At 34.0% G+C, this 17459-nt stretch overlaps 2 protein-coding genes across 5 annotated transcripts in view; one reads left to right on the top strand and one right to left on the bottom strand.

The window, feature by feature from the left end:
• Window positions 1-17459, bottom strand: part of FAM227B (family with sequence similarity 227 member B) — a 92742-nt gene that overhangs the window by 46370 nt on the left and 28913 nt on the right. Inside the window, exon 10 of one of the 3 annotated variants that reach the window (XM_084532920.1) lies at window positions 14580-14662. The exons of the other annotated variants lie outside the window; for them this stretch is intronic. Within the exon in view, the coding sequence (XP_084389046.1) occupies window positions 14640-14662 (23 nt within the window). The 3' untranslated portion in view covers window positions 14580-14639. Of the gene's footprint in view, window positions 1-14579; window positions 14663-17459 lie in introns of those variants that run through there. 3 annotated transcript variants of the gene reach the window in all.
• The window catches only part of FGF7 (fibroblast growth factor 7), a 29392-nt gene that overhangs the window by 5006 nt on the left and 6927 nt on the right, over window positions 1-17459 (top strand). The gene's annotated exons all lie outside the window — the stretch shown is intronic.

Here is a 17459-nt window from a genome sequence, read left to right as displayed (position 1 = left end):
CTCTGACAAAAAATAAATCTCTCCATATTGCTGCTTAGCTTTTAATTCCATTTTGTGTGTGAACAGAATTTCACATGAATTATTTGGTTTTGTTCCGGAAAAAGGAAAGCAAAAATCAGAGTTTATTTTGCTTCTATCTGAGAGGATTTAAAACTACAACTGGATGATGCATTTAGGACTTTCCATGCTCTGTTGCCTTTGGAATCTCATTTTAAAGACTTCAAAGGGCCTCTTAGTTACAAGAAAAGCCTTCCTGGAACCTGAATCCTAACATGTCTGATCCTATCATATTCCATGTGTGCTCTAAACCCAGAAAGTGCCTATTTCTTCCTCTTCTCAGTGGAGACAGCCAACCAAAAATATAAGAAAATAAAAGATAGCCTAGTGACATCTTGGCACAAAATGGGCTGAAATCTTGGAATAAAGTTCTTTTGAAAACTACTTCTCTTTTGATCAAAATCCAACAAATAAGTGTTCAGCATCATTAAATGAACTCTAATTCAGTTTTGTTCAAACAAACCGTAAACTGCTAATAAAATGCAGTTTATATGCATCTTAGTGGTTAAATATTCAAACCTTCTTAGAAATCAAAAGTACTTCCAATAGCATTTTATATATACTTCTTAGGGAAAAACAGATGTCAGGCTACGTATGCTATGCTGTTGCACCAAATTTTATTTCTGTTGTTTATATGCACCAAATTTTATTTCTGTTGTTTATATACACATTAAATAAAGGAGCAAGAAGATAAAATATTTGAAAATTAGGTAACTCAAGGCAGGTATTGATGCACTAGATTCAATTAAGTGTTAGCAAGCTCCAGCTGTAAAGCCTGACTCTGCAGCTGCATTCTTGATTTTTCAAGAGTTTGTTGGTTCAGCCAATGAATTGGCCTAAGTAGAAGACAAACCCACACTAAAGTGAAAGTGCTTTTGCTTCACTGCTAATCTTTTCAATCATTAGAATAGAAAGAGATTTTGTTCAAATGACAACATATACATAGCTTCCAATAACAGCCAACATGGCCAATGATGACATTCTCTCATACAGGGGATTAATTAGATCTAAATATAACAGATTTCCCTACTCTTTCCCTATCTCTAGTTCTTTGTCTAGCACTGGTGGTAATTACTAGCCCCTCAAGTTTGAACCTGCAGAAGAGACACTGTCTATTCCTTGCCCATATCTTACCACAAATCCCAGCTTTTCACTATCAATTGCTGCTGAAGATGGTTAAGTTTAAGCAAAGATATTTACTGAAGCAGCTGGGGCATGGCTGTCTTCCTGCTTTTACTGACTTGTTTGATAACAGTAGCCTCTGGGGGAAGTGAGGAGAAGAAAGGAGGGAATTAAGTCGAACTACCGCAGCAAGATTCTTGAGAGCTCACTTATCAATGCCCAGACCAGAGTTCAACTGACATTGTGCCATGAAACACACTAAAAAGTGTTAATTACTTCTGAATTTACCTCCTGAATCTCCATCACCTTGTCTTTGGTGTGGTATTTACCAGAGGAAAAATAGATGTGAAATCAGAACAGTAGCAGTTCATACTCAACATTCTTCTCACTCTGAACAGGAGGTGATTGCATAAGCTTTGTGAGGGGAGAATCAAGCCTCTGGGCTCGGGCACAGTCAGCAGCTTCAGAAGCTAGAATATACTGACAGGGCCATGTCTGTTTGTGCTTCAAAAGGATGAGCTGAGAGATGTGATTAGCAGAAAAAAAATAGGTTGAGTTTACATACATTGTGCTTAAAATGATTCATGTGTCTTTGATACACCTTTATAATTCAGACGTGTATTGAGTTTTTCTGAATCTCTCAATATTGAGATTTATCAGAAGTGAGAAATGTTACATTTTTATGGAACCATCAATTAAGTCTAGCAGCTGGCTGCATAAGGTGGTAATGAATATATTTAAAAAGATAAAAATGCAGGTTTTCACCCCCACATTTTCCTCCACTATTTAAAATTTATCAATGAAAAAACAAACAAACAAACAAACAAAAACAAAACACACACACACAAACAAACAGTATTGTATCACTAAGCATGTTATTGCTCCATCCTGAAGAAAATTTGCTGAAGTAGCCCTGACCTGAGACTCAAGAGACTTGAGGCTAATCCAAGTTTTTAAGCAACTTGCTTACAGACTCTGGGAAAATTCTTCAACCTCTCTGGGTCTCTACAAAAGACAAATTACACACCCCTATGTTAAGAGCTTCAAAAATGATTAGTGAAAAAAATTCCAAGCCTACAAAAGAATTGTGTGCTAATGTTCTAGACATTAAATACTTTTATTATAGAATATTGACTAATAGAATATTAATTAACTAAAATAAACAAAGGCAACAGCTAGACAGAAAAACACAGAACTCAAATCTTAATGAAGCAATTTTCCATGTAGATAAAAAGATTTTGGTAGACAATTCCTTATACAGCCTTTCTTACAACACAAAACCAAACTCCAGACACATCCCTTCATAGCTTCTAGCTTTCTGTATTGTTTGAGTATCTGAAAGCGAATTTTTTTTTTTTTATTATTTTTTTTTTACATTTCTAGGATTCTGGAGTACTATGCAAAGCTGATTTATCCCCCTACATCTTTCTTAAAGCTCAGGAAGATCAAGACATCCTAAATCATGTAATTATACCATTCCACACTGCAAGATATACCAGCTAGCAGTATATTTTGGAATGTTTTCTTCATTAAAACAGAAGAAGTTTAGGCAAATGAAGGCTGTTACTCTCCTTGGGTGGCACACTGCTTTCATTACATAATTGGCTGTCTATGACTATATTTGGCAACTGTATTTCAATTGTCTTTTTTGACCTTTGACTTTATTTTTACTTCTGGATATGAGCTGATGGAAAGGTCAAGTTAGCCTCCTGGTGTATGTAATTTAGAAACAGTACTAAGGAAAAGTTAACAGTGAAGATTCCTATGACAATAACAGAGGCTAACAATCATAGCACTGAATTGTCACACTTTAAAGCTTTCATAACACATGACATCATTTATACAAATGGAAAAAATTCTTTGTAACAATTGGTGTTGAAAAGTTGGAAATGGATATTCACAGATGTGGCCCACAACTTCGTGAAAACACACACAAAAAAGTAATAAAAATACCAATGCAATCAATACATTCTCTTGACTGTTATTTAGCTTTGGAAACAAATAACAAGATGAGGATTAAATCATAGTGGGATTTGTTTACAGTATACACACACTGTTTATGACCTGAACATTTTATCAACAGAACACTGAAATGTTCTAAAACAGGCTGAATCAGACAAAGAGACGAGTAAATCCAAGTTAGCATCAGAAGAACTATTTCAATTAATTCCAAGTGAATACTTGCTCTTATGAAGTTATAGCAGGAATCTGACAATTCAAACTAAAAACAACAGGCTGAAATGATAAAAGAATACAGATATTCAATTACAAACACTGACAGCTTCCTACAAGATGTCATCTTTCAAATTTAACCAGTCAGAACATGGACGGATCAATGAAAAACCATAAATGAAAACACAGATAACATGTCCATTTCATAGCACCAAAATAACTTCTAAAACAGGGGGAGCAACAAATATCACTCAAGTCCACCACTTCAACCAAAATATCTTGTGAATACCTCTATTACTTGTAGTTTTTTTTCCTGAGTCTTGCGGCATTAGTACTTCAACCTTTAATAGCACATATGCCACACCTAACTTCTATTTTTGGTAAGCTGCTTTGCTTTTTTTTAATGTATTAATAAACACTGGGAGGTGCTATAGACTAAAAAGATGATGATCAGACTTGTCCTTGGTCATTTTGACAAACAGGAATTTGTCTAACTAGAAAGCCACATCTTCAAAATAAAAGAAAGCCCATGCTAATATTTTCATTGATCATGTGTGCTAATTTTATAAGCTTTTATTATGACCTTTAAATGTCAAGTGTGATTTAATACTTCAATCAGAAGGGACTGTTTACAGTAAATACATGTAAATTGAGAAATTTTGACTCTTACAGACATAGATTATTATATGAACATACAGCTGAAGATACTAGTCAGAAAACTCACAGTCAACATCAGATCTTGAAAAGGTCGGATATGGATCTGGTCTGGGTCGAAGTCCCAGAGCTGCTCAGGTGTCATAGTTCTATGGGCTGTTTGCATGCACAGCTGTAAGCAATACAGTGACAAATGTAAAGTATCAAGTGCTTGTCAGGTGTGTGGAAGTGCCCACTACAGAAGCTTTCTGGCCCTTTTGAATAACAGGTACACACCGTTGTATGATGATGATGGTAGGTTTGAACTTGAGTGGCTTACATGAACTCTGAGAGGGACAATGGTCAGGCTTTCTAGCTAGCCATTGAGCCAATGGATTTGGTAGAAAATTGGGGTGTTCGCCAACTCAAGAGAAGGCAGCACAGAGCAGATTCCATTCACTCCCCCTGTAGCTTCTGCAGCAAGGGCTTTGTGAAAACAAGAGTTGTACTCCCTGACAGACACTCAGAAGGAAAATGGTAAAGATAACTGAATCCTAGGGAGTGCAGACAGTACTAATACAATTGGAGAGTACACCTTTCACCAGCAAAAGCAACTTCAGTTCCACCCTCCTAATTTATTTCCACCGGAACAGCTTAGGGGCTGCATGATGAAACAGAAATCCAAGCAACTGAGTCCTCATTGGTGAGATTTTACAGGGATTTAGGAAACAGCTATGTGAATCTAGTAATGAGATTCAAACAATGAGATTTGCTTGCTAGGGCTGCCTTACAAGCAAGTACAAAATCTTCCTCATCAACAGTCCGTCATGTTTGCTCATGGGGGGAAACTGCACCTGAGAAGCCTTCAACTCATCACAACCATATCACTTAGTATATTATCACAACCCCACATAAGGACAGTGAAAGATGTTGGTCCACAGTGAGATTCACTGTACACTACCCAGCACTATTGCTTGTATTAGTTTAGCACAACTTACCAATATAATTCCATAGAAGTACAAAAAGAAAATCTCTACCACATAATAAACACCTGACATATGAGCTACAAGCATGACAAATAAACAATATTTGGGGACAGGGAATTGGTATTCAGCAAAAGAGGCTACGTGCAAATTAGCAGGTGACAAAAGTGATTATCCCATTTCAAGCAAGCTCCTTTCTTCTAAATGAACCTTCTATTTCTTTAACTAAGCATGGAGATCCTGGCCAATATTTCCAACACAGATTTATAACCAAAACTGAAGAGAAGGTACATGAGACCCAGGGCAAGTGAGTATTTCTTTAGAAGACTCTAAGATACTGTACAAGTCAGAAAAAAAAAAAAAAAAGATATTTTTTTTCATAATTATGATTCCAAGAAAAGTATTCATCCACTCAAGAAACAAATACTACCCCCTACCTCATCAGATAAGAAATGTAGAGAAAGCCATAAAGAGATCCGATGGGGGAGCCTTTTCCCTGTAACAAACCCCCCTTGCTCACTGTTAGCCTCTCCTTCCTTCCACTTACTCATGTAATCATGTTCAAAACACCTGTGTTTTGCTCTCTTTCACATCCTGCCACCCCTACAGTAGCGGTACTCTGTTTTAGAGTGCTCCTATTCAGTCTAAGCAGTTTCAGCAGTCAAGAGACAAGTTTTCTTACTGAGGTTCTACAGTAAAAGTGGTCTGGCATATTCCTCTACCTTACCGCCAATGTAACAGCCATACATTGGGTGAACTGGTGTTGGAGTTTGTAGTTAATATTCATTAGCTCAAAGGAAAACAAGTGTTACAAGAATTTTGAGTGTAAGCTAAGGAGAGCCTACATAAATTATAAACGGCAAGAATTCCAGGCTGCTTTCACACGTCCCTTTAAATGCATTTAATCTTGAGCAGCAAAAACAATACACCGTTAGTACAACTATTCTTCTAAATTATTGTACACCCATTTCAGTCAGAATGTTCAAATGAGCAAAATGGTGCTCAGGCTACTTGAATGTAAACATCAAATTAAAATTACTTAGTATGCCTTCTATTCTGTCTGCTTCTCTGTGTGGCTTGAGAAATTCAGTCTATAATACTGCAAATAACTGTCATGCAACAAAATTAAAGAAAAAAAAAAAAGATTGCCACATTTTTCTAGGAAACTATTACCACATCTTTCAAGGAAATCATGCTCTGCTAATTTTCTTAACTAAGTAATCCAGTGTTTTGAATTTGAATACATCTATTTTAATCATATTGTTTTAGGGCATGTTCTGAATGATTTAATTATGATTTCTAAAATGGCACTTTCATCCAAAAGGGACACTGGAAGCAAAACCGGTCTATACTAAGATGGTAAAACTAGCATCATTTAGACAAAACGCATGTGATTTTTCATATGACTCATAAAACAGCAGGCATAAAAATCCTAATTTAGTAAGGTGGTGAACAGCCTAGCTCTGATCCAACCAGACTATTTAAGAGGATGTGATGAGTTCCAGTGCCTATATCATTTAAGCACAAAATGATCTAGTGATAATGATGTATTTATGACAATTATTGTGGAGAAATTATTCAAAATTGTTTTAACATTTGGAATGTTATACATACCTATCTTGGGCAAGAGCAAAGTGAAAATTAATCCAATTTTTTCTTCTTATATAGCAAAATATTTTATAAATATGAGCAGGTATTATATACATACTTTCTCCTTTTCAGACAAGATCTGTAGACATCTCAAAGACAATTTTCTAAAAGTGATGACAAGCACTTGAGTGATATTTCAAGTTACATTTCCAAAAGGAATACTTAAGCCTAAACCTCACAGCATATATATATGGTACTTACATTTCTAAATTACTTCAGGTGATATTTTCAAAAGAGTGAAAGTAGACATTGTTATCCACTGAGACAAAATAAGTAATAAAACCTGCATTTCCTGGCCTCCTAATCACTTGCAAGTGACAATCTTGTATCCATAAGATATACTTATTATTATTTTTTTTTTAACCTGCTGGGGCTAAATTAAAATGCATGACTATCATTAAACAAACAAACCTCTTTCCTTCCCTTTCCACCTCTTCACATTAGCTGTTCACTATTTGTTTGTATCTGTGATGCCTTTTTGTTTGTGGTATATGAGAAAATATAACAAACTTCAGTTTTGTACATGGTACACAAGAAGGTAATTATGCTTGTTTCCTCAAAGAAAATTATGTGAATTCCAAAACTAGAATGTGTTCTCATCCCACTGTAGGCAAAGCAGGAAAATGCACAGTATTTCTGCCTGTATATAGCACTGTAAATAATGATGACCTTTGCTCACAACTTAGTATACTGTCTTATTCACACTTCAACAGTGCAGGTATGGATACTTTCAGATGACTTCAACTTAAGTGTAATTACTAGTTAAAGCTCCTGTTCCTAGGAGTTAGTTACAACTCCTAGAAAAAATTTACTTTATTCCAGCTCTAGACCCATCAGAGGGGGATGCTTCTTTTTTTGTTCTCCTCTTAGTCTCTGTTAGTTACCCCTGGCAAATTATGTATATGTCATCTATGGTGTGCTGCAGTTTATCTCATAGGTGGTATTGTACAAATAAAATAAAGTAAATAAAAAATACTGATTTAGTTTCTGTTGAGCTGTGCCATGTTTATTTCATTAACATAGGTTTCTGCCTAAAAAAAATATTCCTTTCTTAGTGTTTATGATATTTGATTGAAACATTCTCAACAATGCAGAGATGTAATCAACATGAGAAAGTAATTGTAGAGAAGTACAGCATTAACTCTCTTTTCAACATATAGTCAAGATATGGGTGTTCTACTCTTGCAGACATAATGATCAACTATAAAGAACTATCAATAACAGTCTAAATAGTTGCTTTTGAAAGTAGGAAAAAAATTGCACAGCTGTGGAGGAGTTAAGTTACTCACTAGTGGAAAAGCTATCTATCCCTGTGATTCATCAGGAAAAGTTTGCTCAGGAGTTGAAAGACCCATATTAAGAAAGAGAAAAATACAGTCAGTTTGTAAAAGCCTGGTTCTATTGAAATCAGCAAGAGTTTTGATACTGATGCCTTCTAATGGACTGAGGAGTCAATCTGAAGGATGCCAAATAATAACTATTGCTTTTGCAAATCCACGTGCTTTTACTTTAAAATGGAGTTTCATAAAATTGGCAATACAGACTAGGCATAAAGAAAAATGAAATTCTTCTTCCACCATTAATACCATTAATCTCTTCTTGACTTTCAAGTCAGAATTACTTATCTAGCTTACCAACAGCTATCTCTATTATTCTACTGAAGGTACACGCTTAAGGGCACAGTACATCATAATACACCCAACTGATGATATTCAATTTGAAAAATATCTGGATATAACTCCTCAAATATATGTTGAAAAGTATATTTCTGCATAGAAGATATAAATGGAAGTTTATACTAAGTTTTTGGACCTATATTAAAACCACAGGTCCACATATCTATACCAAGTAGAAACTGATTGGATTATTTACACTGAATAAATTTAACAGTAGAAATAATATAATCTATTTTTGTACACATCTTTTACAGTGTAACATTTGCATTCAGATATGAGTCATGTATACACTTATAGTCACGCAGGTGGCACAAAAGGAGCAAGTTAAGAACAGCAGTAGTACTTTGTTTCATTCTGTATGGTAAAAACAGACCTTCCTGGTCAATTTTGATACTATTTCTCCTGCTTCTTGTTGCAATACAGCTGAAGTCACAAATATTTTTAAAAAGAAAAGGTTTATTCACTACATTAAGTGCTTGGAATAGACATAATTGTTTCAGTCACAGCAAATAGCATAACAAATTCTTTACCAAGAACAAGAATTTATATATAATTTTAGAACGTATTAGTATGGTTACAGCCAAGCTCCGTGCTGGCATAATTTCATGGTCTTCAACTCAGTTCTAAAATTTCCTGTAGAGTTTAATATTACACAGTAACTTTTTCTTTTATGTTACAATCACTAGTAAGAGAAGAAATAATCTTCTCCTTACTTCATAAGGAGAAGAAACAATCATAAATACAATGCAGAAACAAAAAAAAAAAAGACCTGTAAACCGAATTTCATAAACACAAATTTATAAAATCTTAATGCAAATCATCCACTAAAGAAAAATTAAACTGAGGCAAACCCTTTATTTGTATGTATAGCTTCAGCTTCCCAGTTCACATCCTAATATTAAAAACCCACCAAGATTCATCTGAGTCCTCTTGCTCTATGAACCTATAGTAGAAATCTCTGCCATGTTACTCTGCTTCCTTACAGAGAACATTTTACTTTCCTTGCTTGAACAAGGTTCTTGTTTAAACCTATTAGCTGAAATGCATTTTCAAATATCTACATATTATAGGCCAGCTTCTTTCCAGATTTTAAAGTGGTCCATGTATTCTGGTACAGATTGCTTATGTATTACTTCTGTGGAGCTCACTAAACTTCAAGACATCAATACATATAAAAGCAAAATAAGAATTATGTAAATTGTCACAAAGAAATTAAAAAGTGAGGCATTCCCAAAGGCTGTTGTCTAAAGCTGTTATCAAATGCTTGAGTGGCATGAAATCTTCCATTTGTCTTAAGATCAAGAGAAAAGTATGTCTTAATGCTTATGCCAGTGACTGCACTGTAGTTTATCAAATTGGCTGTTTGATATTGTCACAGATGGAAATTTGGAATTCTACCAATATAATAATATGGCTGCCAGCATGAATCTGAATTTAAGATATTAAACATTTTAACAGACTGGTCATAGACAACTTTATTATCAGCAGTCACAAAATAGCGATATAGTATCCGTGTGCTGAGAGCCAAGAAAACTACTGCAGGCAAAGAAAAACTCACATCTTTCCTTCTGCAGTTCAGGGCCACAGAACATATTCCTTAGTTGGTAAAGAAATTGAAGTAGTTTCTATCCCATTTTAAATAGTTTTATGTAGTTTATTGAGAGACCACTGTTATGGCATAACAATTTTACTAATGTTTTAAAATTGAAGTTTTAGTTTAATTTCTGTCAAAGTGATTAAAGAATTTTTTTAAGGGACTTGATCACTAAGAGCTAGGTTTTTAAGGATGTTTCAGTAACAAAGGTGGAGTTTGGCAGTAGTACATTCATGAAAATCCTCCTTTTAAACAAGCCTGTAGGTGGGGCTATCTGAGGTAATGCAAAGGACGGCTGATAACGACACAAGGCAGCTTTCTAGCTTCATGGTTTCCATTTAATATACCCTTAACTGATCTAAACAATCATAATGTAATTGAAATAAAGGTAACTGCATGAAATTATAAAGGTATAATAAGGTGTAATTGAAATAAAGGTAACATATAACAATTAGAACAAAAGCAAGGGAAACTGTTTATATGTGTATATATATATATATTAACAAATAATGCATAATAAAAATGTGTTGTGCTTTAAAGATTTTTTTTTTTTTTCATATAATTTGGCTAAACCTATGCTCTGTTAACTGTTTAGTCTGCTAACTTTATTCCATTACATTTTACATTTTAGCTATGACCAATAAATTCTCTTCAGAAGATACTACTGTCACAACACCCTGGAATGTGTGCAGCCCTTAGTTCTTTCTTTCTACTTTTAAGGGTACAAGTAATTTCAACTAAAATTCTAGGACATTATTTACATGCAACACTTGAGAAGACCAAAGCACAGAAAGGCTGTGGACCTGTGACAGATGATGCTTATTACCTTCTATACTGTAATGAGCAATCCCAGTTGCTACTGGAATCAGGTTTCATGGCCACCACAAGTACTGTTATGACACAATTGTTCTGGAAAATAAGATCTGTCAGCATATTCTACTAAAATAAAAACAATTAGTTATATACCCAAAGTATCTGTATACAAACCAAGCCCATATCAGAATCTGACACAAACAGTATTCACCATAGAAAATATTTACATGACACTAGCTGCATTTGTCTTCACACTTGCTTCATGATAATATGCACATGAGCAAAACTTGGTAGATAATGCATAAGCATTTCTATCACCAAACTCAAAATGGTTACCACCTCATTTCCCTCTACATCCTAACATTTGAAGTCAAAGCTGAAAAGAAAAAAAGAAAAAAGATGGGTTTTGATGTGGCATCATAAAGCTAGAAGAGAACTAAAGATTAACGAGGAAAGTAAAACTTTTATAAACATCTTATCGTGTAAATAAAAACAGAGGTTTAAAAAATCTGCCTGTGTGTAAATCAATGGCAAATATCCTACTGATTTTCTTAGAGTCAGTTTTACATCTTACACAAAATTTTTGGACTGTTAAAATGGTGTGTAAATAGAAGTAAATTAATGATATCAGATTAAATAAAGACAAGGAGTTATTAAGCTATTTAGGAAAAAAAAAAAAAAAAGGATTATTGGATAATTGATGTACATTTTGATCAATATACTAAGACAGGAAAATATCAGGTAAAAAAGCTATGAAAAAAAAAAGATTTATTTATTGGAATTAGATTAGATGATCTGGATTAGATGAGATTAGATTAGATGGATTAAATTAGATGATCTGGTTGATCTGTATTTTGAGTTGTTTTTATTTATGTTTTTTCATTTTCTCTTTCTGCTTGCTTAGTGTTCAGTGTTTGGTCTAATATTCCTTTTAAACATTCAACTAAAATCTAAACTATTTGTCAGCAGCAAACCAGAACGATTTGAGGGGCTATATCATATAAATATATGTCCAACAATGTTTTGAAGGCAGAAAGAATGAGCCAGATGGTTTTTATCACTTCCCACTCTGTGGTGCAGCAAGGGGTTAGGATGGTTTTCTTATCAGATTCTTACATTTTGTACCTTGAAAGGAATTATTTACTGCCTACTTGTGTTCTTGTAGACACTGTAATTGATGTATTTAGATGTCTGTTGTCAGCTATTCCTGCCCCAGGTAGCAAATCTGATTTAGAAATCTAACTAAAATGTATTCAATTGGGTAGTGCTTGCCCTACATTTTATAAAAGTACTTAGAGGAGGAAAAGATGTATCTATTCCAATAGGGATTGCAGTGTTTATGAATTAAATGCTCTCCTAACTGCATGAAACAAAATCTTACAGTTCGAACTTTAAAATCATCTAAATACATTTGCTCCTATGCCAGAGGCCCTTAAGTATAAAATTAAGCTCTGGAATACTGCAGCCAGCTTCTCTCTTGTGTGTTTACTTTCTCAATTTTATTTAAGTAATTCAGTTCCTAGCCGCATTGGGAAACATTTTCACTATTAAAAATGTATTTTAGTACAGTTCTAAATAATCCTGAAAAATAGGAAGGGAGTTTTGTCATTATTTGTCTCCAGCATCTAGCTACAGCACTCATTCTCCCAAGCCCATGTCAGTGGGCCAGAAAAGCTGCCACAGGAGCAGCTAGAGAAACTACATGATGCAGAACAAAACAGCTAGACCTTGAGGGTGATGGGATGCTTCATTCAGAAAAAATGAGTTCAGAGCACAGTACCATGTTATGCTATCTTTACTACTGCCTGCAACCAGTTTATACCAGTAATAAGCTGTAATATCACATAAAATGCACTTGGAATTGAATTTATTCAGAACATAGAACAGATAACATATAATTCAATTTCTTATACACACAAAAGATATCTGAATATGGACTACATTTCTTAGAAAATCAGAAAAAAAAGTCTTCCACAGAAAAGACATGACTAATTTTATGACAACTATGATGCCTAACTCTACACAGGAAAGAGGTAAGGAAATTTAATTGCCTGTGGCACAGGAATAATATTAAGACACCATCTCTTTACTAGATAAAAATACTGGATAATAACAAATATTGAAGAACAAGGTAATTTATTTGTAGCTTTACTTTACAGAAAAATTTGGAGAGACCTGTGGCTCTGGTCTTATGTGAAATTTTCCAAATTTTAGATTATTAAAATAGTTGTAGGGACTGAAACTCTAAAACTGGGAAGTTTTGTACCACTAAATGAATGTATCTCATTTTGCTGTGAAAAGGTTAATCAGCAGTTTTACATACAGTTACACTATTCTGAAGCTAGATCCAAGAAATCTGCAAAACTAAGATCATTTATTCTAGCGAAATTAGCACAACAGACTTAAGTAAGAGATATCACTGATTTGAGTTCGATTTGTTGTACACATTCAGCTCTAAACTATTAAATCATTAATTTTCATAGTGGTTTGAAACAGTTTTGTTTTTGTGAACAGGCTTATCACACTTTTTTCCATTTTTAATATCAGTAAATATTAATATTAATATCAATAAATATTAATACTTTAATAAAAGAGTGCTTTTTAAGATAGGGGATTAAGATTTGGATTTTATAGGACACTATTAATTCTAAATATATATATATATATTTTCATTGTAACCATATGTTTAGCTCCATGGCAGTTTTTATTGAAGGGAAACAGTTTCCAGCAAAAATGAGAAATGACTATGTGCTATATGAGAAGCTGATCAAGAAAATATTTTTATGAAATGCACAGCAGAGATCAGCAAAAGTGACAGGTTCTAAATAAGTTTAACAAGAAATGCACAAGTGAATGACTGACTGGGACAGCATTTTATTCAGTTGTTGATACTATATCCTACTGTTCACATGTCAGACCTTTAAACTGAAATTTCCATAGTTTCACAATCTACTTTAGAGAAAATTGTCACACCCTTTTGGTTTTGAAGATCAAATCAACAGAAATATTGGAAAGACAGTGGTCCAAAGCACTAATGTTCCAAAGTGACATTTAGAGGAGAGGAGGCAATTTAGGGTCAGAATAGCTAAGATCAATTCTTCTTATTTTGTCATTTAGGATGAAAAAGGAAGCATTTGTTTTACAATCCTATCTAACCCACCAACATGAGCAGAAAGCCAACATGAAACCAAACCCAAACAATACAGTATAACAATGGAAAACACCCTTAGAAATTCTAAGCTATTTCTCTTCAGTTCTCTATTCACCACAATATCGTTACTAAAATCCACACTACTCCACTACCGTATGTAGTGGAGGTAAGCTTTACTGAGTGTTGTAAAACAATGAACACTGCTTTACATTTATCAATCTGAACAGACATTTCAGTTCCCTACTCTATCTTCTCCCCTCTGTTCTGTTCTTATCTTACATGTTTTATGCTATCTTCATGGAATTATCAAGTCAGCAGTTTCTTTCAGATACCTTGACACAGCACAAATTCTGTAACTAACATAACTGTCAGCTGCTGAGTATCCCCAGGACAATGGCTTATTATGAAGTTGCTCTATCTAGCAATTAACTGTTTTAATCAGTTTTTAGTATTAACAGTGGAGAAATTTATGAACCGTATAATGTCAAGTAAGAAATCTTTAAAATAACCAATACATGAAAATCCAACAAAGTACAAAAATATTTCGATTAACTTCTGTTTAGCAATTAGTGCACTATTTTTATTAAGTATGTCTACTGTTCTTGTGCCCAATGAATTGCAAAACAAACAAACAAAATAATTAAACATCAGCCACTGATGCTTAACTAAACAGATGTTCTGCATGCAGGCTGTCTTATAAATAAATATTGCTTCTTGAGGATGCTTGACCTGAAAATACGTTGTATCAGGTCCTCTAGGAATACCTCTCCATTGTTGGTCATGCTTCCTCAGACAATTACAACTTTCCTGTCTGGAAATTACAAACGGGAGTGAAGCTGGAGTTTTAAGTGCTTTGGGTATTTGTCCATGGTATCCAGATGTCTGGCACCTCACTGAAGCAGTAGATTCAACCATTCTACTGAAAGTCCTTGACAGGACTTTCACACTTTTACAGTCCTCTTCATACCTAGAGTGCTTCAGATAGTCTATGCATGCACAGCAAATGCATGCATGGAAACAGCACACAGACTTGAAATAACAGCTTTTTAGTCTTTCATACTTTCATATTGGTCTCTGCCATAAATAGCAACATAATTTACATGTGTTTACACCATAAAGTCCAGGTTCTGAGTATCATGCAGAGAAGCAGGAGCATTAGAGGGGAAAAAAAAAAAAAAAAAAGTGATAATGAATGTATGGATGTATGTACCTGATATGACATGTATGACACCTTGTTTTCTGTTACCGTAATTAATGGTATATTCAAAACATATATACAGACAGAAAACTCCTGAGTATGGAGGGACCAATCTCATCTCTGCTGTGAAAATTATTATGACATACACTTTTTACCTATTTTTTCTTACTAAGCATAAGAACATGTGTTCTATGAGGTACTGCCTCGGAAACTCTTTTACTCTCTTGTTAAGGAGAGTACAAAATACAAATGAAAATTTGACATTCTATCAATTGTAATTTAATAATGGGTGGATAGTAGAAAAAGACTTAAATATTACAATATCTCTTAAATCAATAGCTTTGTTTGTTGTGAATTTTTTACTGTTAGATTTGAGAGAGAATGAGCACAGAAATTGCTCTACCTGAAAACAAACTTTAAAACATATGTGTTTAAAAATATTACTGGGAACTAAAATAGTAAGCACAAACTAATGCTTTGCATATACATACATACATATATTTTTTTCTTTTAAGAAATACAAGGGGATAAATATTCTTGAAACCAGTAACTTGCAAAACTACACAATGAAACTACTCATTCACTTTCAGAAAACAAATACCAGTAGACTTCTCTGGAAAAACATTTCAAATGCAATAAGCCAGCTAATGTATTTACTGTGCTCCCTCACTGAATGCACACATGCACTAATAACACCATGAAAGTTTTCCAGAATTCTCAGTGCTTGACAATCATGATCTGTACTTTCTTGCTTTAAGAGGCACAAATATTAACTTATTAAATCCCAAATCAAAAGAACAAATTGCATTAAATACCATAAAATATCATCTTGTAAGCAATGACGAGAGCATTTTTCTTGGCCTTGAATCATCTCTCTAAAGGTCACTTGAATTCATAAATATGTACTCCAAATCTAATTAGAAACACAAGTCAGACATATTTTAGAAGTTTCATTTTGTTTTGACTTATTCTCCATCCAAGTTTTTTCTACCCCCTCTTTTTGTATTTGAGATTTCACGTACTTTATCTCAAGACAATCCTGCCTAGGAAAGGGTGTTTCACAAGCACATTCTTTGCAAGTGCTTAGCTGTCAGTGCCAGCCTCCTAACCCCTAAAAATCAGCAACAGAATGTTTTTTCCACTTCACTGCACAGAGAGGCCACAAGAAATAAAGTACTGCAAATATTAAAAAAAAAAAAAAAAAAAAAAAAAAAAAAAAAAAAGTAGATTAAAAATCAGTCTTAGGTATAATATGTTAGCTGGTTCCTTAAAAGGAAATGATAATAATATATAATAATAACTAGCTTCTGGACTTTTGATTTTACTTTTCTTTTGTTAAAAATCCCCATTTTTTCCAGCATTTAGAAGACTACAGAAGTCTTATTAGCAGTAGGAAAAAATTAACCTCTCTCTTGTAAGAAAGAATATCACATATTCATATATAATATACATGAAACATACGTACCCAACAGAACAGAAAAAAACACCCGGATGAAATTGCTGTTGGCCTTACTGAAAAATGTACTGAATGCCAAAATTTCTCTTTGTATTAATGTCTACAGAAATTCTGATACTAACAAATAGAAAAGTAGTGACCAGAAACATGAGACATCCAGAGGATATCAGCAACATATGAAACATTTAGAAACAACTCCAGCTGATGAGGGACTGAATACAGTATACTTTAAAAACTCCTCCTAAATCTTCCTGAACAATCTTATCACCCATCATACTGAGGCAGTTCCCTAGCATGTGAAAAGATATCTATCTAGCTCAGTAGTTTTGTTCTCTGTTCTTTTCCAAAGAAGCCCCAGGTGATTCAAAACAAAACAATCAAATACCACTGGCCCAGGAAAAATAAATAAATAAATAAATAAATAAAGATCTCACATGAGAATGCTCAATTTTGTATAATTGATATAGTAAAATGCCAATTTTTCCACATAAATTTCCAGCCCAAGGTACTGTCCTGTCCTCCAGGTCATAGTCATGAAGTCCGTAAGTACAAGTGTCTAAAGCACTGAGAGAAACTGTCATTCTAGACCACAATGCCAGGAAACTCACCTAATTTATTATGCAATTATTGCCAAAAATTTAAAAAAAAAAAAAAAATCTACCTACTAAAACTGCTGTGTCAACTTAAAGGGCTGCTTTGTGTCTTTTTTTTTTTTTTTTTTTCTCTTCTTTTTCTTCCCCTAACGTGTTTTATATCAACTATCTGATACTTCATTTTCCCCAAGTGGTTAAAAGACTGTTGCCAACACCCATAATCACCTTCTTCTAAAGAGAAATTATAGTCCATCTCAGCTGAGTGTCCTTTAAGTACAGCATACAGAATTTCATCTCTGCAGGAAACTTCATTCACTTTGGGAATTTTAAGCTATACTGGATACACCGACCATACAACCAT

The sequence above is a fragment of the Aythya ferina genome, assembly GCF_964211825.1.
Source record: "Aythya ferina genome assembly, chromosome: 11".
NCBI classification, from domain to species: Eukaryota; Metazoa; Chordata; class Aves; order Anseriformes; family Anatidae; genus Aythya; species Aythya ferina.
This window is presented reverse-complemented; position numbering and strand designations above follow the sequence as displayed.